At 51.8% G+C, this 21,768-nt stretch overlaps 1 protein-coding gene across 3 annotated transcripts; it reads right to left on the reverse strand.

The window, feature by feature from the left end:
• Positions 1–408: 408 nt before the first annotated feature.
• Lrrc43 (leucine rich repeat containing 43) lies at positions 409–20,253 on the reverse strand. 3 transcript variants are annotated; one of them, XM_041649169.1, is made up of 12 exons: positions 20,125–20,253; positions 16,935–17,195; positions 14,996–15,106; positions 12,057–12,196; positions 9,335–9,573; positions 8,660–8,874; positions 8,005–8,336; positions 3,035–3,155; positions 2,693–2,812; positions 2,393–2,563; positions 2,060–2,093; positions 409–536 (listed from the first exon to the last, which is right to left on the reverse strand). In XM_041649169.1, the coding sequence occupies exons 1-12, from the start codon at positions 20,251–20,253 to the stop codon at positions 409–411; spliced, it is 2,001 nt and encodes a 666-aa protein (XP_041505103.1). The 3 variants fall into 3 exon arrangements, with proteins under 3 accessions (XP_041505103.1, XP_041505102.1, XP_041505104.1); XM_041649168.1 differs by having other exon boundaries at positions 3,014–3,155; XM_041649170.1 differs by having other exon boundaries at positions 480–536; positions 2,073–2,093; positions 3,014–3,155.
• Between the last annotated feature and the right edge of the window lie 1,515 nt (positions 20,254–21,768).

A 21,768-nucleotide genomic window follows, 5' to 3' on the forward strand; every position in this document is an offset into this window, starting at 1 on the left:
GCGTGGCCTCCCCCGTCCTCCCCAGACATACCTAAGCTCCCGTGGGAACCGCGTACCTACATAGGCTGCGCGGCTTCTACCTGTGCGCTTGGAAACCCCGCTGGGCGGGGCTTCGGGGGCGGGGCCCATAGAAGGCGGGGCTTCAGGGAGGGGGCAGTGAGAGGGAGCGGGGCTCCCGAAGGAAATTCTTCGGGGCGGGACTTAAGGGGGCGGGGTTCCGGGAGCCCTGGACCCCGCCCCACCCCACCAAGCTCTCCATTCCCGGTAGCATCTGTGGATAGGTCGGATAGGTCGCGGCTGCTGAGCTCCTCCCGATGCCCGTTGGGGGGCTCGCGCCACGCCCCCTCCCCTGCCGGTGGACACTCAGACACCCAAGCTCCGGCAGCGAAGCATCCTTTACTTTCCCGGCTAGTCAAGTAGGCTGAGGAAAGCTTCCTCCACCGAGCGGTACTGTTGCAGTTGGATCTGAATCTCCACGGTCAGGGGCTCCGGCTGGTACACGTTTTCGAAGGTTGGAGTCGCCATTTTTGACTTTTCTGAGAAAACAACAGTGCGAACAGATGAGCCCCAAGGGACATATGGGATGCAGGTCTCCCCGATCCTGGACGAATTCCTCCCTCATCCCGAAACTCAAGCCCTGTTCTCCCACCTAGAGGAACTCAGCTTCCGAAAGAGACCAGGCCTAGAATTTTTTTTTTTTTTTTTTTTTTTGGATCCACTTGGAGCAGGCTGTGGTGGTGGATGCCTTTAATTTCAAAAGTTATTTAGAATTTCTGAAAATGAAAACTTTGCTGGGTGGTGGTGGCGCATGCCTTTTAATCTCAGCACCTACAATGTTAGCCGCAATAAAGAATAAGTTCAATTGCATCTGTCGAGATCACTGAATAAGGCCCAGCTGTTTGAGTATAAAAACTTATGGTGCTTTTTAAAAGCCGGCAAGCCTGACGACTTAAGTTCCATCCCCAGGACCCACTTGTCCCTCTGATCTCCATGTACATAACACATAATTAAAAAGAAAGAAAGGCACTGAGGATGCAGCTCAGCTCGTGGAGAGCTTTGGTGGCCCTAGGTTTGCTCACCAGCACTGCATGAGAGAGAGAAAACATGTGAGTATTTTGCAGGGTTTTTTTGTTGTTGGTGGTGGTTTGGTTGTTTATTTTTTACACAGGGTCTCGTCTCACTTAGGTCTGGCTGTTCTGGAATTCTCTTTGTAGACCAGGTTGGCCTTGAACTCAGATCTGCGCGCCTCTGCCCTCCTGAGTACTGCTATTAAGGACCAGGTCACCACTGTCTGTACTCTTGTTTGTTTGTTGAGATAGTTTCCTAGAGCCTAGGCTTGCCTTAAACTGAGGATGATTTTAAACTCTCAGGCTTTTGCCTCTACCTCTCAGGTTGCCACCACCATGTCTGGCTTGAAGTTTTTCTTTTGCTATTTTTCAAGACAGGGTTTCTCTGTAGCTTTGGCGCCTGTCCTGGAACTAGCTCTTGTAGACCAGGCTGGCCTCAAACTCAGAGATCCGCCTGTCTCTGCGTCCTGAGTGCTGGGATTAAAGGCGTGTGCCACCACCGCTCGGCGAAGTTTTTCTATTAAAGGCACTGAATGAATTAATCTCTAAGTACTTTAATGGCACCCCACTATTTGTGAGTCCCAGGCTGATCAGGGTGAAGGAACCCTGACTCAACAACAACAGCAAAAACTCTCAAATCTAACACAGAAAACTGAGTTCTAGGCCAGCCTGGGCTATCCTATCCAGGTAGGCAGAAGAAAGTGGGAACGGGTGGAGGGGGCGAAGGAAGGAAGCTAGAAAGCTCCAACATAAGACAAACCTGGCTGAGAGATCCGGTGCTCAAAGACTACAGGGGTGGGAAGGCAGGGCCAGGCCAGGACTCACCCACCCCAGCCTTTCCAGTACAACACAGCCCGCAGCTGCACTGGGCTTCAGGATGATTCTGGGCTTGCTTCTGTGCTGACTGGAAGTCATTCTCAGTCCCCCTCATTCCTATAGTCCCTTGGGCTCAGTCCCCCACCCTGCCCTCAGTGGCAGCCACTGGCTCTTACCTTTTTTGGGAACTTTCTTTATCTTCTTTGAATCCTGAGAGAAAGAACCACAAAGCCAGGTACTCGCTGGGATCAATGCTGGCCCTGAGGCTGACGCTGGGGTCACCCACCCCTCCCCGGGGAGAATGGGCTCTGCTGAGGAGTGTGGTTGACCTGGGCCGTCACCACAACAGCGACGGTCAAAGGTGCCCCACTGCCCTGACATACAACCAGGGCCTCTCCAGTGTCGCCACCCTCGACCTTACCCCATCCCTGCCCAACCCAGCAAGCTGTCCAAAAGGAAGGAAGAGGGGAGGCAGAGACGGAAGGGCAAGACCAAGGGCCCCTTTGTACCCTGGCATGAGTCAATCTGTCAGATTCCATGGTGCGGATCACCCCAAAATTACACACAGTGGTCACCGCTGAGTCCCCTGCCAACAAGGGCTCCAGGTACACCAGGCCACTACCCAGCACGCGCAGCACGGGCGGGTCCTGGCGCAGCTCCCTGGGTGGCTCCTTTTTCTTCTTGAGCCCCTTTTTGTCCTGTGGGCAAGGCCAGGAGCACAGAGGTGTGAGCAGGACTGGGCCGCACTCCCCTCCCTGCCCTGAGGCGACCCAAGAAGGCCTTACCTTTTCCTTGGCAGCCTCCTCTACCTTCTGTTTTTTCCCTTTCTCTTTTTCTTTCTCTTTTTCTTTCTCTTTCTTGTCTGCTTTCCCCTTCTTGGCAGGCAAGGGACTCTCGACAGGAGTGGGCAACACAGGCCAGGATAGGATCTGGAGGACAGACCCGATCTCGGGTGAACAGGGGAGGTGACTCCTGAGACCCACCCTGCCTTGACCTTTCTGGAAAGGCTCTGAAAGGCAACCAAGGAGGGAACACGAATGTGACAACTTGACAAGAAAAAGGTCATTGGAAAGGATGCGGACACAGAACACTCCAGCCAATGAGAGGCCAGAGCCCCCTGCTCTGCCCACCTTCTCTTCTACGATGGTCACCGTGGTCCCTGCCAGCAGGAAGTTCTTGACCCGCACCAGCTCCTTGAGGTTGTGCTTCATCTCATAGTTACAAGGAATGACGTCAGTCCAGGGCTTTCGGACGGTGCTGAAGAGAACTGTCCTTGGGAACGAGAGACACGTGGGACTGTGTTGGCAACCTGGGGCAAGGCTGCCAAGGGATGCTCAAAAAGACAGCAAGCACCCACAAATGGTGAGAGACCAAGACCCGGGCAGGGCAAAGGACCCAGAAAGCCAGGAAGAAACACTGGCAAAGGTGAGCAGAGGTGCTCTTCTGGGCATGCTCCATGTGGAACGGCAGCTGTCCACCAGCTAGAATCTATAAGGGTTTTTGTTAGGTTTTTGAAAGAAAGTTTCACTCTGTAATTCTGGCTGACCTGGAACTCACTAAATAGCTCATGCTGGTCTCATACTTGAAGTAATCCCCCTGTCTCTACTTCCTAAATGCTGGAATTGTAGGTCTATACCACTATGCTCGACTCCACAATTAAAAAAAACAAAAACAAAAACAGCCAAATGGAAAAAAACATCATAAACACAAGTCATTACAAAGCGATGCTTTAAGGAGACGCGAGTTCTCCTGGGACATGTGGTGGGGGGTGACAAACCAAAGGGGCAAAGCAAGACTCCCGAAGAGCGCACCGGGAAAGAGTGGAAAGGGACGGGGTGGGAGTCAGCCATTGCCCCACGGCTGAGCAGGTGAGAGTGAAGGGGGGGAGGGGTCTCTCCATCAGTGGAAGACTACACGGAAGAGAATTCTGACCCATGCCACAGCACACATTAACTCTGAAGCCGCGTCATGCTCAAAGAAATGATCCAGACATGGAAGGCAAACGCGGTGACGGTATGGAAGCCGAAGCTGGACAGGTCTGTAGTGAGGAGCAGGGAGGAGGCTGGGGTGGGGGAGGGGCGAGCAGCTGGGCAGGTGGTGTTGAGTTCTGTCTGCTCTGAGATGATGGAAAAGGAGCCCGGTCTCCCGGTGATCCCTTGGCTCAGCCCCAGCGAACACAGACAGTGTGGCTGTGCTGTGTACTCAGGCAGGGTTAAAGGGAGTTATAGTCGAAGAGTCCAGGAATAGAATACAGAAATAAAGGGTTCAGTCAGGAATATAGAAATATAAAATTGTGCCGGGCAGCAGTGGCTCACGCCTTTAATCCCAGCACTAGGGAGGCAGAGGCAGGCAGATCTCTGTGAGTTTGAGACCAGCCTGGTCTACAATAGCAAGTTCCAGGACAGGCTCCAAAGCTACAGAGAAACCTTGTCTCAACAAACAAAACAAAACAAAAAAAGAACTATAAAATTGTAAGCCCAAACACATTTTGGAAGAAAAAAACCTAAATCTGGCAGCCGCTGTTAACCTTTAACAAACACTTTCTTAAGACCATTCCTTAAGCACTGTCATCCTGGCAGCCACTGTGTACAGAGATCATTTTTTAGTTGTTGTTGTTTTGAGACAGGGTTTCTCTGTGTAGCCCTGGCTGTCCTGAAACTCGCTCTTGTAGACTAGGATGGCCTCCTGTCTCTGCCTCCCGAGTGCTGTCTGGACAGAGGTAAACTTAACAATGGCCTCCTGCCTCCCAGCTTCCCGGCTAGGCAGGTCCTGCAGACAAAGTTAGCTTCTAACTGTTGCCTCTGTGGGACCCTCTGCTGGTATTCCCTTCATTTTTAACTGTGCTCCCCACCACCCCGTGACTCTACTCTGTCTTGTAGGGACAGTGAAAAGTGGCTGTGTCAGCCATGGGCTTTCGCAAATATTCTAATGTCCTATAACCAAAAGTTGTAAAACTTAAAATGTAAAGTGACTTTAAGCCTGACCTCAAGGTTGTAAATGCTCTTTGACCCACACCTGGTGCTTGATTTTACTATAAGAGGAGGCCAAAACCAGCCCGATGGCCACAGCTACAGAAGCTTGCTTCTGATTTAATAGACTTTGGTGGTTTGTTCCTTGTCGTTGCGTGATCCCGGACCCAACAATAATCTTGCCAGGGGTGGTAGTTTCAGATATTACTCAACCTTGTAATTAGGCTTTTTTGGGGGGGGCGGGGGTTATTTTTTTTGTTTTGTTTTGTTTTTGAGACAGGGTTTCTCTGTAGCTTTGGAGCCTGTCCTGGAATTTGCTCTTGTAAACCAGGCTGGTCCCGAATTCACAGAGATCCGCCTGCCTCTGTCTCCCGAGTGCTGGGATTAAAGGCGTGCGCCACCACCACCCGGCATAATAGGCACTTTGCTAAGGGTAAAACTGTCAGATTCTGTCACATGACTAAGTAAAAAGCGCGGAGTGACACAAAGGTCTGAGCGTGTGGCTCAAGTAGCAGAGTGCTTGCCCGTGTGCACAGAGCCCAGGTCCACCATCTCCAGCACCGCGCAAAACCAGATGTGGCACCGGGCGGTGGTGGCGCACGCCTGTAATCCCAGCACTCGGGAGGCAGAGGCAGGCGGATCTCTGAGTTCGAGGCCAGCCTGGACTATAGAGTGAGTTCCAGGACAGCCACGGCTACAAAAAGAAACCCTGCCTTGAAAAACACACCAACCAAGCAAGCAACCAACCAACCAAACAAACAAACAAACTAAAAACCTTCCTTTCAACAGAGGACATATTTAGTGTCTAGAGGGTTGATCTATCAGAGGGTTCAGAATTCTAGCACCCACAAAATGTGTGGCTCACAAACACTTGTAACTACAGCACCAAGGGATCAACTTCCCACCGTAACGTCTGTGGGCCACAGACAAGCACCTCTGAGCTGCTCCCCAAGCCCCGCACTTGGGCTTTGGAAGGCTCTCCCCACTCTCTGGTGGCTCTGAGGTCACTGGGTCTAGATTGCCTGCAGTGTGGAACTGTAGGGGTGGCAGGCAATGGGTGCCCATGTGACCAGATTCCAGCGCAACCGCCGGGCTTAGGGAAGCTTCTCCAGCAGACACCATTTGTTCTCAAGAATTGTCGCAGCTTGTTGACCGACTGTGTGACCCCATCATGGCTCTACTAAGACTGGACTCTTAGACACTTAAAGCCTGCGCCTGATTTCCTCTGGACTTTCCCTCCCATGCCCATTCATTCATTCATTCATTCATTCATTCAGAGACACCCATTACAAAGCCCAAGCAGACCTCATGCTCATAATCCTCCTGCCTCAGCTTCCTAAACTGGGATGACAAACATGTACCACCATGCTCACTCTCTCTCTCTGTTTGTTTTTCAGATAAGGTTTCTCTGTGTAGCTCTGGCTGTCCTGGAACTCACTCTATAGACCAGGCTCTGGCCTAGAACCCACATAGATCCACCTGCCTCTGCCTCTCGAGTACTGGGATTAGAAGTGTGCGCCACCACCCCTAGCCTCTCACCCTCTCTTATTAATTTTCCCCCAAGTAAAGAAGCATTGGTTTAATGCCTCAGTTTGAGCCCTGACATAGCTCAGTGGTAGAGCAAACCGCAGAGCAGCATAGAATGCAGGAGGTCCCGGTTCAGTTTCCAGCATCAGAACTAAACAAAAGCAGAAGGCTCAGTGGGACCCTCGCCTCCTGACAGAGTCAGATGATTGCAGCCCTGCTTGTTTTTCACTGTGGCAGCAGGACAGCTGTTTCCCCTGCTCTGTCACCGCTGGGAGCCGAGGCCCGGGATCCCTGGATCTCAGCAAGCTTAGATCATGCACTCAACATGGTTTAAACCAACGCCTAGGGGTGCAGCTCGGTCCTGGTGATGCTCTGCAGACACTGAGACTTGGGTTCCCTCCCGCCACCGAACAAACCCAACAACTCTTACAGCCCATGGTAAAAGAAGCTAACTAACCTCTCACACCCCAGGACGGCAAAGTGGCAAAGCCGATGAAGGGTTAAATGGGTGAATCAGAGCTCAGCCACACTATGTGTAAATAGCCATATTGTTTCCTGCATTCTCATGAAAGCCAGCAGGAAATTTATCGCCTGCAAAGACGTGTGTGTGTGTGTGTGTGTACACGCCTGCATGAAAATTGCGTTTACTAGGCAACAAAAGCCTGGCTTGTAGGCCTGGTGAGGCCTGAGATTTGAGCTACTCAGGGGACTGAGCCAAAAGGATTTCAAGTTTAAGGTTGGCCTAGAAAATTAGTGAGTCTTTGTATCCAAGCACAAAGTGAAAAAAAGATTGGGGTTGCAGGCTCTGCCATAGAGAACTTGTCTAGTAATATGAGGCCACTGCTTCAACCTCCAGTACAGCACACAAAACAAAGAACCTACGGCCTTGAACCCAATGCCTTGCATTTTAGATGAACACTTCCCATGTGAACAGAAAAGCTAAAAGAAGAGATGGCCCAGAGATTAGGAGCACCAGCTGCTGCTCTTGTAGAAGACCCTGGTTCGGTTCCCAGCACCCACATGGCAGTTTACAACCAGCTATAGCTGCAATTCCAGAGGGCCCTGTACCTTCCAGGCTCCTCAGGCCTCGGACACATTTTGTACACTTTTGTACATGTGGGCAAAACACACATACATAGAAAACAAACACATCTGGGTTGTTTTATAAAAGAAAAACTCTAAGAACCCAATCCCAATGGCTGAGATGGGAGCCAGTCTTTTACAGAATCTGGGGCTCAGAGTGGAAGGTTAGGGCTCCAGAAAAGAAAGGTTTGTGGCTGCTGGGCGTTGGTGGCGCACGCCTTTAATCCCAGCACTCGGGAGGCAGAGGCAGGCGGATCTCTGTGAGTTCGAGGCCAGCCTGGTCTACAAGAGCTAGTTCCAGGACAGGAACCAAAAGCTACGGAGAAACCCTGTCTCGAAAAATCAAAAAAAAAAAAAAAAAGTTTGTGGCTAAGCTCAAACCTACCTCTAGCTCACAGCCTACGGGCCAGCTAATAAGAAGGCACGGCCTTGGGAGTTCTTCGTGGCTCAGCAGTCAGACGCTCAAGGGAAGCTGCAAGGACAGCCCTGGCTTGTGGCAACCCTGGATGCTCCGCCCACCCGCAGCTGCCTTCTACCCTTACCCTGGGGATGGACAGAGCCTTGGATCTATTCGAGGCCGTAGCTTTGACAGCTCTTCCGAGGAGTCAATCGACTGTGGCAGTGGGGCAGAGCGGATGGAAAGGGTTGTCTCCGACTCCTCCATATCTGTTATCCCAGACTCTCCGGAGTCCTCGGCCATCTGGTTCATCTCCTCAGCTATAAACTCGGACAACTCCTTGGACAGGCCCTCAGGCGACTCTGTGCGAATCCTCTGACGGCGGGCCGGGCGACCTGCTCGGGTGTGGCGCCGGGCCCCAGGATGGGCCCCCAATAGAACCTCTGGCTGGTCCTCCTCGCCACCCTCCTCATCTAACTGCTCCCCGCTGGAGGAGGGCTCCACCATCTGCAAGCAAAGAAAAACACGCCTCGGGCTGTTATCCCAGTGAGTGCTGGTTGGCGCGGTGCTGGGGAGGGATCACAAGGTCACACGCAGGCCACGCAGGTGGATTTACAACTCAGCCACTCAACCTGCCTGGGGAAGGGGATATCAGGCGAGAACCAGGCCCCCGAATAGAGGAGGTATGACTATGTGTTGAAGATTGTGGGGGCGGGGGGGCAGCTAAAAAGCTGTTCTGTGTGCACACAGAAGCCCGCAGGCCTGTGTGAAGTCCACTCTGCTCCCTAGCCAGGTCGCACCTCTGCCAGAACACTGTCGGGATGGGTCTCTGCCATCGTGCTGGCGCGCACGTTCCCTTCACCATCCTCGTCTTCCACAAAGTCGTAGGTCACATAGTAGCTGTAACTGATGAAAGGGCCTTCAGGTCCCGGCTCTGGGTCCAAGACAGAGCTGTCAATAACACCCCTGACATTGCCGATGGTCACCAGAAACTGTGCCTCACGTGCCAACAGGTCTGCAAGGAGTGATGGCAGGACTGAGAGACTGGGCTGTCTGCTGACCTGCCCACCCACAGAGTTCACCGGGAGGGAGCCGTGGATAAGCCATTAAATAACTATGAAGTCTGGTTTTCCTGTTTGCCAAAAGGGGGTGCCGAGAGGCGCGTGGCAGAGACAGTTCTGAGGGAGGGAGAGGTGGAGACCATCAGCTAACTACCTCAGCTGTGACCCCCAGCATCCCACCACTCGGCCAGCAAAGGCCCTGGTGCACCTCATATCAGGAGCCACAAGGGGGTGGTGTCGAGCCACCATAGAAACAAGATCCAGACAGACCAGATGCCATCCCACGTCCCAACCACAGGGGTCCCACACAGAGAAAGCCCACAAAGTACTTAGTAGACCTGATCAGGGCCAAGGGCAAAGGGAGAGCTGCTGGCCAGCTTACAGGGCAGAGGCCTGGGTGTGTGATACACCTACCACCATGAATGCTGAGCCCCCGGAACTGGTGCTTCTCGCTGGGAGACACGGTGATGTCGTCCAGCACACAGAGGCGTGCCAGGCTGTCCACGGTAAAGCCACGGTAGTAAGGAACCAGGGCCAGTGGGTTCCCCTGCAGCACGAGCAACCTCAGGTGCTTCAGGGTGCAGAGACCCGCTATCATGCTCTGCAAGTCTGTCAACTCGTTGAAGCCCAGATCCAGGGAGACGAGCTGGGGCCTGGAAGGTGAGCCAAGATGCTGCTTAGGCTCAGTGAGCGGAGGCTCAGTGCTCTGGGCCACACGCCTTGTTCCGCCCTGGACCCGGATCAGCTCTGGAGCCATCTCCTTTCTCTCCAGAACACAGCCTGTGTTCTCGGACTCTCTCTCACAGCCCTCCCCACCTGGCTTCCATCCTGCACATCCCTCTCTGCCAAAGATCAAACCCTGCTGTGCCTCTAGAAGGTTCTTTACAAATTCCCACTGACAGACATGTTGGAAACCCTGCAGGAGGGTGGGCCAGGGAGTGTGGCTGGAAAGTGAGGACCGGGAAGGAGGGTCACCAGGCTGTGGCTGGAAATCTCTCTCCAAAGCCACAATGGCCATGGCCACAGAGAGCTCGCCAGCTCATCCTCTAGGACACAGGAGCGAAGAACGAGTGTGCTAGCAGGAGCAAATGAGACTGGCAGGCAGGCGAAGATGAAGCCCAGGCCTCCAGGAGAGACCAAGACACAGGAGCAGCAGAGCTCCACCCATGCCACAAACTAGAGTCAGCTCATGCCGAGGCCAAAGAAGCACCAGGGAATAATGTTGTTACACCAACTGTCGTGGTCACCCCACAGCCTGGACTCAGACTCCTCATTCTCTCTCCTCGTTCCCCTCTTCCCAGGCCTGTTCTGCTATGCTGGTCACTGGCCAGTCCCTGGAAAGGGACAAAAGGACAATGCAGGGGATCATCACAGGCCTTGCACGACGTCATCCTTCCCAGGACAGATTCTCCCACTCTCCCACTTGTTTGTTTGTTTATCTATCGCTATCTATCTATTCTTTCTATCTATCTATCTATCTATCTATCTATCTATCTATCTATCTATTATCTATCTATCTATCATCTATCTATCTATCATCTATCTATCTATTATCTATCTATCCATCTATCATCTATCTATCTATCTATCTATCTATCTATCTATCTATTATCTATCTATCTATCATCTATCTATTATCTATCTATCATCTATTTATCTATCAATTATCTATCTATCTATTATCTATCTATCATCTATTATCTATCTATCTATTATCTATCTATCTATCTATCTATCTATCTATTTGTTTTTCAAGACAGGGTTTTTCTGTGTAGCTTTGGAGCCAGTCTTGGAACTCACTCTGTAGACCAGGCTGGCCTCAAACTCACAGAAATCACCTGCCTCTGCCTCCCAAGTACTAGGATTAAAGGCATGAGCCACCGCTGGCTGGCTGATTCTCTCTTTTAATTAACAGCAAATGATGAGTTTCATGAAAGGTTTTGTGTGTGTGTGTGTGTGTGTGTGTGTGTGTAATCCCGAGCTGGCATTAAGCCCAAGGTTATACTATATCTTGAATCAAAAGCCAGATACTTGCTCTCAGTCAGTGACATGAACCTACATTGGCTGTCCCAAGAAGATCAAGTGTGCTGTTTCCTGTGTGTGTTGTGTTTGTTGAAGCCAGGGGACAATGGAAGGAAGGAGTACCAGTGAGCATAAGACCTGCAGATCGATAAGAATAGCAGAGAAAGGAGGAAGCCTGCAGTCAAGGTCGGCCGGAGAGGGCCTTCCCTTTCCACAGCACCTTCTGCCTCCAAGAGGGCTAAGGAGGGGGACCAGATCTACCACATCTTCAGTTACACACTGAGCTTGAGGCAAGCCTGGGCTACATTAGATCCTGCTGTCTTCAAAAGAAAGGGGGTGAGGGGCCAGGCAGTGGTGGTGCACACCTTTAATCCCAGCACTTGGGAGGCAGAGGCAGGCGGATCTCTGTGAGTTCAATGCCAGCCTGGGCTACAGAGCTAGTTCCAGGACAGCTAGGACTGTTATGCAGAGAAACCCTGTCTCGAAAAACCATAAAAAAGGGGAGGGGTGAAGCGGAAGGAAGGGAAGGGGGAGGGCAGTATAAAACCCGACCTATGGAAATGCCCTCAGTGGCTGAAATCCTGGGGCTTCTGGGCCCCAGCTCCCTGTGACAGCCTCCAATCTCTTCATGCTTCTCCCATCCTGAATTTTAAGTTTTCCTCTGTGAATCCACCAAGGAGACACAAATTGGGGGTGGGAGATTCCCTGCACAAGCGCTAATGGATGCTCAGGGAAAATGGAGTCCCAAGAGCTGTCTCTAGACAGTGGTTCTCAGCTGGGGTGGCTTGCCCTCAGAAGACTGGCTTCTGCAGAGAGAGGCAGATGCTACAAGCACCTAGCAGCTGGAGGCCAGAGTGCTGCTAAATGTCCCCAAACAGAAGGCATGGCCAGCTGATGCCACAGAGCTAAGCTGAGGACCCCCACCAGTCGCTGGCATCCTTGTCCTCCCCGGAGCTCCAGTGGGATATTGTGACCGAGTGAGAATAAAACCCTAGCGTGCATTTAGCAGCCACGTAGAAGTCACAGGCCTAGCAAAGCCGAGCCCTACAGGGCCGAGTCACCCCCCACCTCATCTTAATGCCTCTCCTTCCTTTCATCCAGGCCCCCAAGTTACCAGTTTCTGGAGGTGACATACAGACTCTCCAAAGGGCCCAGCAGTTTGTTGTGGCCTAGCCCCAAGTGCTGCAGGTTCGGGGGTGGAGGTGAGCACAGACACTCCATGCTGGCGATCAAGTTGCCATAGAGCTCCAGCACCTGAGAAGGAAGAGAACCCACTGTGATGGAGGGGGTTGTCTCACTCCAAAGGCTCCTCCTCCTACCCCAGGAAACTCAGAAGGGACTCTGGGTTGCTAACTTGCTTTCAAAAATACAGTCATAGTGTATGCCTTTAATCCCAGCACTCGGGAGTTCGAGACCAGCCTGGTCTACAGAGAGTTCTAGGACAGGCTCCAAAGCTACACAGAGAAACCCTGTCTCGAAAACCTCCCTCCCGCATAAAAAGAAAAAAAGTCAGAGGCTGGCATAGCTGGTAGAGATCCTACCTAGCTTGCGCAGGGCCTGGAGTGCCATCTCTAGCTCTGAATGAGTAACCCAGAGTGGTGGTATGCTCCTGTAATCCCAATATTTGAGAAGTAGAGGCAGGAGGATAAAGAGTTCAAGATTGCTGGGCAGTGCCTGCTGGAGGTGGTGGCTCACACCTTTAATCGCAGCACTTGGGAGGCAGAAGCAGGTAGACTCTGTGAGTTCAAGGCCAACCTGGTCTACAAAGTAGGTTTGAGAACAGCCAGGGCTACCTAGAGCGATCCTGTCTCCAACCGCCCCCCCAAAAAGGAAAAAAAAGCGGGGGAGTGCTGGGAACCTGGGAACTAGTGAAAGCACTTGCCTCATGAACCCGATGACCTGAGTTTGATTCCCAAGTCCCAAGGTGGAAGGAGAGAACTGTAAAGCAGTCCTCTGGCCTCCACACACAGACCACAGCACATGCGCCCCCCCCCCAAATAATTAAATTGAAAACAAAACCGTCTAATGTAGGAAGAATGGGTGAGGCAGTGTGTGCTTGTAACCCCAGGACTCAGGAGATCCTGCCTAGCTTGGGCTACACAGTAAATCCCAGGTCAGCCTAGACTACACAGCAATACCTAGCAACACAGCCTCTCAAAGGAAGGGACTCGGGGAGGGGCAGGAAGCACAGGCTGCCCCAGAGGGAAGGCTCTTCACAGTGAGGTGGGAGGGAGTGGATGGGGGTCAGGTGCATACAGCCTAGAACCCTTACTGGGGGGGGGGGGTTCAAGACAGGGTTTCTTTGTGTTCCTAGGCTGTCCTGGAACTCACTCTGTAGATCAGGCTGTCCCACCTACCTCTGCCTCCTGAGTGCTGGGATTAAAGCATGCACCACCTCTACACCTGTGCCTCTGAAGACTTCCGGTAAAGTCTGCTCTACCCTTTGGTTCTGTTTTGTGTGTATATGCGGTGTGTTCACATACACTGTGGGTGCTCATATGTGTGTGTGTGTGCCTGCACACGCGTGCAAATGTGCTTGTGTACATGTATGCGTGCTCACGCATGTGTATATGTGTGAGGCCAGAAGACAGCTTTGGCTCCCTCAGAGGCCGCTTCCCACTGACCTGGAATTTACTCTAGAGACAGGTGGCTGGCCCGAGAGTCTCAGGCCCGTCTCTGCCTCCTCAACACTGAGATTAAAAGCACACCCCCACATTTTTCACATGGGTTCTGGAGAGCCAACTAAAGTCTTCATGCCTGCAAGGCAATCCCTTTACTGACACTGTTGTTTTAACTTGGTAAATTTCACACAGGCAAATCCGCCATTTCAAGTATGTGACCCACAGGCTCTAATTATATCTGCAATACCAGCTACCATCACCACCGCAAACGGATTCTGAACAAAAAGCAGACAAAAAACAGACCCCACTAAGCAGGAAGTTCTCCTGGTCCTTCCTGACCCCTGTGACCTCTGCTGACTTCTGTTTCTGTGGACTGTCCACTTAAACATATTTCACTAAGTGCAGTTATACATATGACCTCTCTCTTGGGGCTGGAGAGATGGGTCAGCAGTTAAGAATTCTGGCTGAGCCGGGCGGTAGTGGTGTATGCATTTAATCCCAGCACTCGGGAGGCAGAGGCAGGCAGATCTCTGTGAGTTCAAGGCCAGCCTGGTCTACAGAGCTAGTTCCAGGACAGGCTCCAAAGCTACAGAGAAACCCTGTCTCGAAAATAAAGAAAAAAGAAAAAGAACTCTGGCTGCTCTTCCAGAGGACCTGGGTTCAACTCCCGGGACCCACATGGCAGCATGCAACTAGCTGCCATGTCTGTAACTCCTGCAGCTCTTGTGTGGCAGCCTCTCATAGACATACCTGCAGGCAAAACGCCAATGCACATAAAGATACAAATACATAAATTATTAAAAAAGATATTTCTCTCTTTAAAATCTGGTTTCTTCCATCGAGTGTGATGTTTTCTAGGTGACCACCAATGTCCTTTCTTTTTTACAAGTGAGCAAGATTCCATTGCATGGAGAGACCAGGTCTCGGGTCATCTCACTTTCCCTCTGTTGTGAACAGCAGGGCTGGTAACCAGAGCCTCCCTGGGACCTTCCTCCTGTTCTTGTCGCATGTACTGCAGAAGAGAGGAGTCCAAAGGATTTTGTAACTTTATAAGGAACACGGCCTATGTTTTAAAAGCCTGGCGCTGGGTCCCGTGCACAGCAACCCTAGCCAGAGCTGTGGGGGACAGGTGAGGGGCGGGACCTCCAGAGCTGTGGGGGACAGGTGAGGGGCAGGACCTCTAGAGCTGTGGGGGACAGGTGAGGGGCAGGACCTCTAGAGCTGTGGGGGACAGGTGAGGGGCAGGACCTCTAGAGCTGTGGGGGACAGGTGAGGGGCAGGACCTCTAGAGCTGTGGGGGACAGGTGAGGGGCAGGACCTCTAGAGCTGTGGGGGACAGGTGAGAGGCGGGACCTCTAGAGCTGTGGGGGACAGGTGACGGGGGGGGGACCTCTAGAGCTGCTGACTCTAAGACCCTATACAGAACCTGTACCTTCAATGTTCGGGGCAGATTGTTAGCATCGATTTCCTCGATTTTATTGGCACTCAGAATCAACTCCTCAAGCTTTAGAAATTTCAAGAGATCTTTGTCCACCAGAGTCACCTGGAAGGGAAGGAAGGGAAACTGAGGACCCTGGCGAGCCAGGTCGCACTGGAGCATGTATGTTCACATGAGGAAGTAACAGCTGTGTTAGCGCCTGTTCTGCTGCTGTGACAAAATGTCACGACAAAGCCACCCTGCTTACTCTGGCTTATGGCTCCAGGGGGTTAGGTGTCTATAGCGGAGGGGAAGGCACAGCACCCCAGCAGTGGCACAAAGCTCACACTCCAACCACACACAGGAAGCAGGGAGGACAGGAAGTGGGGTGAAGCTACAGCCCCTCAAAGCCTCAGTGATGGGCTTCCTCCAGCAAGGCTGCACATCCCAAAGGTTCCACTACATCCCCAAAGAACTGGGGAAGAAGTGTTCAGATACCTGAGTCTGGGGGGTGAGGGGACATCTCTCAGTCAAAGCTCCGCAACTGCTCAGCCCCAAGTCCAACGTCCCACCCACACGGCATGGTTCTGAGGGTTTAAAGGCCCAGCTCCAACTCTAAAACAGGCTTTTGATCTCCACACCAGTGTCCTATGTTCTTCCTATGTTGGATCACAGGATTCCTGGGAAAAAAGAATCCTCTACCACAGCCCAAGGAACTTCTGCTATAAGGGGCCAGCCCTTGGGGCAATTCCTTGTTGCTGCAAGCTGCCTTTTAGGCGTTCTATTTATTTATTTATTGTGTATACAATGTTCTGTCTGTGTGTATGCCTGCAGGCCAGAAGAGGGCACCAGACCTCATTACAGATGGTTGTGAGCCATCATGTGGTTGCTGGGAATTGAACTCAGGACCTTTGGAAGAGCAGGCAATGCTCTTAACCACTGAGCCATCTCTCCAGCCCCTTTTAGCCGTTCTTTAGGCCAAACCAGCCATCCTTCCCCTGGTGGGACAGTGTCTCCTGAGACCAGCAGAGGTCCTGGAACACACATAAACACTCATTGGCATGGTCTGTTTTGCCTGCACCCTGTAGCCTGAGCCTTGTAGTCAGCTCTACTGCTTCAGCGCTGGGTGGTACTGAGAACTCGGGCTTGTATAGGTCCCTCTGTGAACTCAGAACCAAACAGAGCAGGAAGTTGGTTAATGGACAAATAGAAGGATACAGGGAGGAGTGACTAGGGAGGGAAGTGTTTGTATCACTGGCATACGCAACGCCATAAGCACATTACAGTCATCAACATGAACTTCAGTGAGCCATTCTTAGGGTTGTTGGCATTTCCTGATAAATTTTACCTCTTCTCAAGAAAAGCATATAACAGTTGGCCAGCCTGGTCTTCCAGAATTACTGCAGGTTAGATGGAGCAGGGCCTACCAGCGGCTTCATCACTATACCCATGAATCCTTGTTTCCTGTGGCCTCAAGGTCATCAGAAGCCCTTCCAGGCTGAGCTTCCCTTTCCTATGGTGACCAAGTCTACTAGTGTGCCCAGGATTGGGGGGTTTCCAATCCCCAGAAAGTCCCAGACAAAATGGTATGGGTGGGTCACAGGGGAAGGAAGGAGAGACTCAGGGAGGCTGGGGTCGTTGTCATATCTATGCCTTATTAATATGGCAGCTTTCCAAAAACAGGTCTGCTTGATGTTAGCCAACCCTCTTCCACTTTAAAGAAAACATCGTGCTCCCTTAAAGGTCTTTACCAGGAGGGCTCACTGCAGAGTGCGCAAGAGTCAGCCAAAGACATACAGAACTGAGCTCCTCTGGGGTTAGAGACAGGGAGAGAGCTACACTCAAGGTCACGGAGGCCCTCCTGTCGCCTAAGGAGAGGTCAAAAAGACAGGGTACCCCAGAACCAACTCCCGAGGCTGCCCCCTCCCTTCCTGTCCATATGCCCAGCACTCACCCCTTTGTCCACCACCCGCAGGGACCGAAAGTAGGAGTAGAAGAAAGTGTCTTTGATCATCAGTGGGTGCTGGATGGCCAGCTCTCTCAGGAAATGGTCCTCAACGCTGGAGTCCTTCATCAAGGCCCACGGAGAATGGCTGCTGCGGACCAGACCCAGCAGGGCCTCCACAGTCTCCTCACCAGCACTCACGGTCTCCTCCTCCTTGGGGACCAAGTTCCTCCAGGCTCGCCGTGTTTGAGGAAGAAAGCGTGACTTATTCTGCAGAGGTAGAGATGGAAGCCTTCTCACACTGACGTATGTCTACCGCGTTCACCATAGCAAGTGCCCGTGGTGGGGCTGTGTCAATCAGGGCTCTCTACAGGAACAGAACTTACAGAATGTGAAACCACACATACACGTAAGATTAAAGGGAGTTTATTAAAATGGCCCACAGGCTGTGGCCCAGCAGTGCAACAATGGCTGTCTACCAACAGAAGTCCAAGAATCCAGTAATGGTTCAGTGCCCAAGGCTGGATATCTCAGCTCATCTTCAGTATATGCCAGAATCCCCGAGAAGTAGGCTCTCACGCCAGTGAAGGAATGGACTTGCCAGAGAGAGCACAAGCTTCCTTCTTCCTTGTCCTTTTTACAGGCTGCCAGCAGAAGGTGTGGCCCAGATAAATGTGGATCTTCCCACCTCAAAAGATCCAGATTAAGAGTGGGTCTTTTTGCCAGGCAGTGGTGGTGCACACCTTTAATCCCAGCACTTGGGGAGGCAGAGGCTGGCAGATCTCTGCGAGTTCAAGGACAGCCTGGTCTACAGAGTGAGTTCCAGAACAGCCAGGGCTACACAGAGAAACCCTGTCTCGATATAACAAACAAAAACAAAAACAAACTCAAAAAGTGTGTCTTTTCAATTCAGATAATTTATTTAAGAAAAAAACAGACCTAACAGGTGTATCCAACTCCTTGGATTTTAGTCAGTTCCAAGTGTGATCTAGAAGAGCCGTCACCAGGCTAGTCCCAGCACTCGGGAGGCAGAGGCAGGCGGATCTCTGTGAGTCTGCAAAGCAAGTTCCAGGATAGCCAGGACTGTTACACAGAGAAACCCTGACTTGAAAAGACAAAATAAAGAGACAAGCCATCCCGGGCTCAGAGAACAATCTGCAAGAATTTCTCGTGTCCCTACCTCCACGTGGTTCCCAGGGGTCAAACGCAGATCATCACGGCTGGCAGGAAGAACTTTCCACCCTGAGCCATCAAAGGGGTCCTGGTTATCTGAGACAGGGTCTTGTGTAGATTAGGCTGGCTTTGAACTCACTGTATAGCTGACAGTTACCTTGAACCCCTTGATCCTCCTGCTCCCATCTCCTAAATTGAGGGACCATAGGCACACCCCCCCACAGTAGTGATGGGCGACCGGGAAACAAAAGAGTCACCTCTGTTTACACACTAGGTGTGGTGAGATTAGGAACTCTCTAGAAGAGTCTCTACTGACTGAGCTACATGCCTGGTATAGGATAGTTATTTGTGGGGGCAGAGCTTTACTGTGTAGCCAGACGGGCCTTGACCGCTCAGTCCTCCTGCCTCAGCCTCCCGAGTGCTGAGTTCCCGGTGCCACCACACGCAGCAAGACACAGAATATCAAAGACCAAGTTCCTGTTTTCGCTTCACTCTGGAGTTGGGAACTTTGAACGTGAAAAGCAGAATAGCTGTGGGGGCTGCAGAAGTGATTCAGTCAGTAGTTAGGAGCACTTGACGCTCTGCTAGAAGACCCAAGTTCAATTCCCAGCACCCAAGTCAGGCAGCTCTAAAGTGCCTGCAATTCCAGCTTCAGGAGATCCAGTGTACTCTTCCAGCCCGAGAGCACTTGCCCCAGCACGCACATACCCACACAGAGACACACAAGTAAAAAGAACGCAATAAATTAATAGAATAAAAGGAGAGTTTAGTTTGACACGGCCCAGGAGGCTCGGTAGGCAACCTGGGAAATGGAGAAATCAAAGCGGGAAGGCTTTCCTTGGGGGCGGCAAGGGAAAGGTGAAACTTGAGCCTTGGTGAGTAAAACATGAGTGTGCTCCTCAGAATCTGCCCCTCCAGGCAACAGTTGAAATACGCCTCTTCAGATTTTATGGGCTTGTTTGATTTTGTTTGGTTTGGTGCTGGGGGTGAGGGTGGGACTAAAGGCCTCACCCCGGACAAACACGGAAAACACTTAGCTCCATCCCTACCCCTAGATCCATCTTCGAAGTTCCAAAGCTTAGGACGGTGCCCAGCACAGGTTAGCCATCGGCCTGCATCTCTCGACACAAACCGAGTGTGTCCCTGATGGGTGGCTGTTCCCCTCTACAAGGGGAAGGCCAGTTTGGCTGTTTAACCTGGTAGAGTGTGGGGGGAGGCCCAGGTGACAGCCCAGACTGTCAGGACACATTTTCAGGGACCTCTAAGTCTAACCAGGCTGTTCATCCCGACCCGTGGACCCAGCTGATGACAAGGGTCCCCCTGCATATTGAGCAGGATGAACACACAAGGTGGAGTGACTGGAAGAGGATCTTCCTGCCCTGTTGGACCGGATCTTTTTTTCCAGCTGCGCTGACCATGCCCTTGGCTGTATTTCCCTCAGTCTCTCCTTAACCTGGAAAGAGGGCAGAGGTCACACAGCACCCTAGGCTTCCCAAGTCCAGCAGTTACAGGAGGGAAGCAGGCTGTGATGGAGGGGCAGAAGACCCTGTCCTGAAGGGGAAAGCTAGCCCCGTAGCCCCAGAGCACAGGGGAATCATTTTCTCTCCATCTTATCATGAGCTGCTGTAAAGTGTTCAACGCCAAAGCTCTTCCCTCAGGGATCTCTTCCCTCTCGCATCTGCAGCCTGGGCTACACGACATCAAAGGTCAGCTTGATGTGCTGGGTCAGTCCATTCTGGGCCCGTCCCCACATGGCAAAGGGGGCACTTGGCCCCTGAACTCCTTCAATGTTCCAGATCGCTCTGTTCACGCCAACTCTCAAATCAGCCAACGTCACATCCAAACCTCCCAGCCGGTCTCAAACTTGTATCTGAGCATCTCCTGACCACTAGGGCAGCCGGTTGGTTCCCAGCTAGGTACTACCTACTTCGGTTTACTCCATGCAGCCATTCTGGCCCAGTCCCAGGTCCACCCCTGCTGAATCCTTCCCTCCCTCATCCCCATCCCCAGCGTGGGGAGCACGCACCCAGCTCCCGGTGCCACATGGGAATTCACGCAGACACAGCTTCCGCAGATGCTCTTGCACAGCGGTGCTCAAGGTCCCGGGTATGCCCTCGGTCTTTCTGTAGCTCGCGCTGGAGTCTCTTGTCGCCATGCTGCGAGAAACTGGCTCGTTGCTACGCAACCGCCAGACGCGTTACCCTGGGTGCGAAGAGCAAGTGAAAGCCAACCTTCCCAGTATCAAAGACCCCAGCTAAGTTTTTACCAGGCTGGCTGAGGCACCTTGCAACAGCAGGTAGTGGGCGCCTCTTAGGGGATTCTTTCCCTCCTCCCAAAGATCTGTGAAGAGTGCTGACTGTTGTCTCCCCAAAGAGGAAAAATTAGTCCGAGGTTAAACATTTAGGACTCTAATTAGGGGATCCCAGTGCAGTTCTATGTATCTGTGAATCGCTGAGCACCAGACCCATTTTAGAGTCGTCCAATCTTCTCTTGCCATGCCCGTGAGCACCTCCACGTGGCAGGGGCTCTCTGCCTGTGGTCTCTGATTGGGCTGAGATGATTGACTGGGGCACGCAGCATCTTCGTGGAGGTATGATCTAAGTACCATAAAACTCAAAGTGCACAATTCTGTGATTTTTGGTGGTACTCAGAGTACACCGCCGTGATCTCATTTTCCGTCAAGTTACAAACCAATGAAGCAAATTCTACCATCTGCTCTGCCAATGACAAACAGTAATTTACATTGGGTATCTGGGCATTTCTTGGCTTCTTCCAAAGGTGGAGTCATAGGCAAGATTTGTTTGGTTTTTTTTTTTAATATCTTTTTGCTTTATTTGTGATGTTTTCAAGACTCACCCATGGAGCCCAGGCTGGTTTCAAACTCGCTGGGTAGCTGAGAAGAACCCTGAGCCTGAACCCCACTTCCTGAGTGCTGGGGCTACAAGCGTGTGCCCGGCTCATCCCTGCTTCATTGTGTGCTTTATTATTTACCAGGCTTCGTTATAGTCTTTTTAAAATTTAGCTTGTGTGTGAGCATTTTGCCTGTATGTAAGTTTGTGTACCACGAACAAGCCTGGTGTCCACAGAGCCAGAAGGGTATTGGATCCCCTAGGACTGGAGTCACAGACCGTGGTGAGCTGCCACGTCAGTCCTGGGAACTGAACTGGGGTCCTCTGGAAAAGCAGCCTGTGCTCATAACTGTAGAGCCGTCTCTCCTCTCCTCAGTTGGTAGCTTTTAAGTTTCAACTAAAAAGTAACAAGGACCTATCTGGAGAGCTTACTTAGATTTCCCCTCGGCTTCAGGATGTGGTCAGTCATGGCTAGTCCAGTGACCCTAAGAGTTGTGACCGAAGCGCCACATTGGAGATTCCCCTGCTGTCCCCAACCCCACTTTCCCCTGTCACTCTGTCTTCTTTCTCTGCGTTTCATGACTGTGCAGTCTGCTCTCACTTTTTCCTGGATGCCACAGTTACACTTCCGCCCCAGAGACTTAATCAGAGCTCCCTCATCAGATTCCTGTGACCTCAAGTGCACAAACCTGCAAACTCTCCAGCTTATCTTCTGACCGTTCCATGGCTTGTGAGGATGTCAGCCATTTCCTCTGACTTCAAAACCACTTCTTAGCCTGTTCCATGACAGCTTCCTTTCTTTCCTTTTGGGGTGTCCCTTC

The sequence above is a fragment of the Microtus oregoni genome, unplaced genomic scaffold, assembly GCF_018167655.1.
Source record: "Microtus oregoni isolate MIOR12 unplaced genomic scaffold, Mior012 000003F_ref0000135, whole genome shotgun sequence".
In the NCBI taxonomy this organism is placed as follows: Eukaryota; Metazoa; Chordata; class Mammalia; order Rodentia; family Cricetidae; genus Microtus; species Microtus oregoni.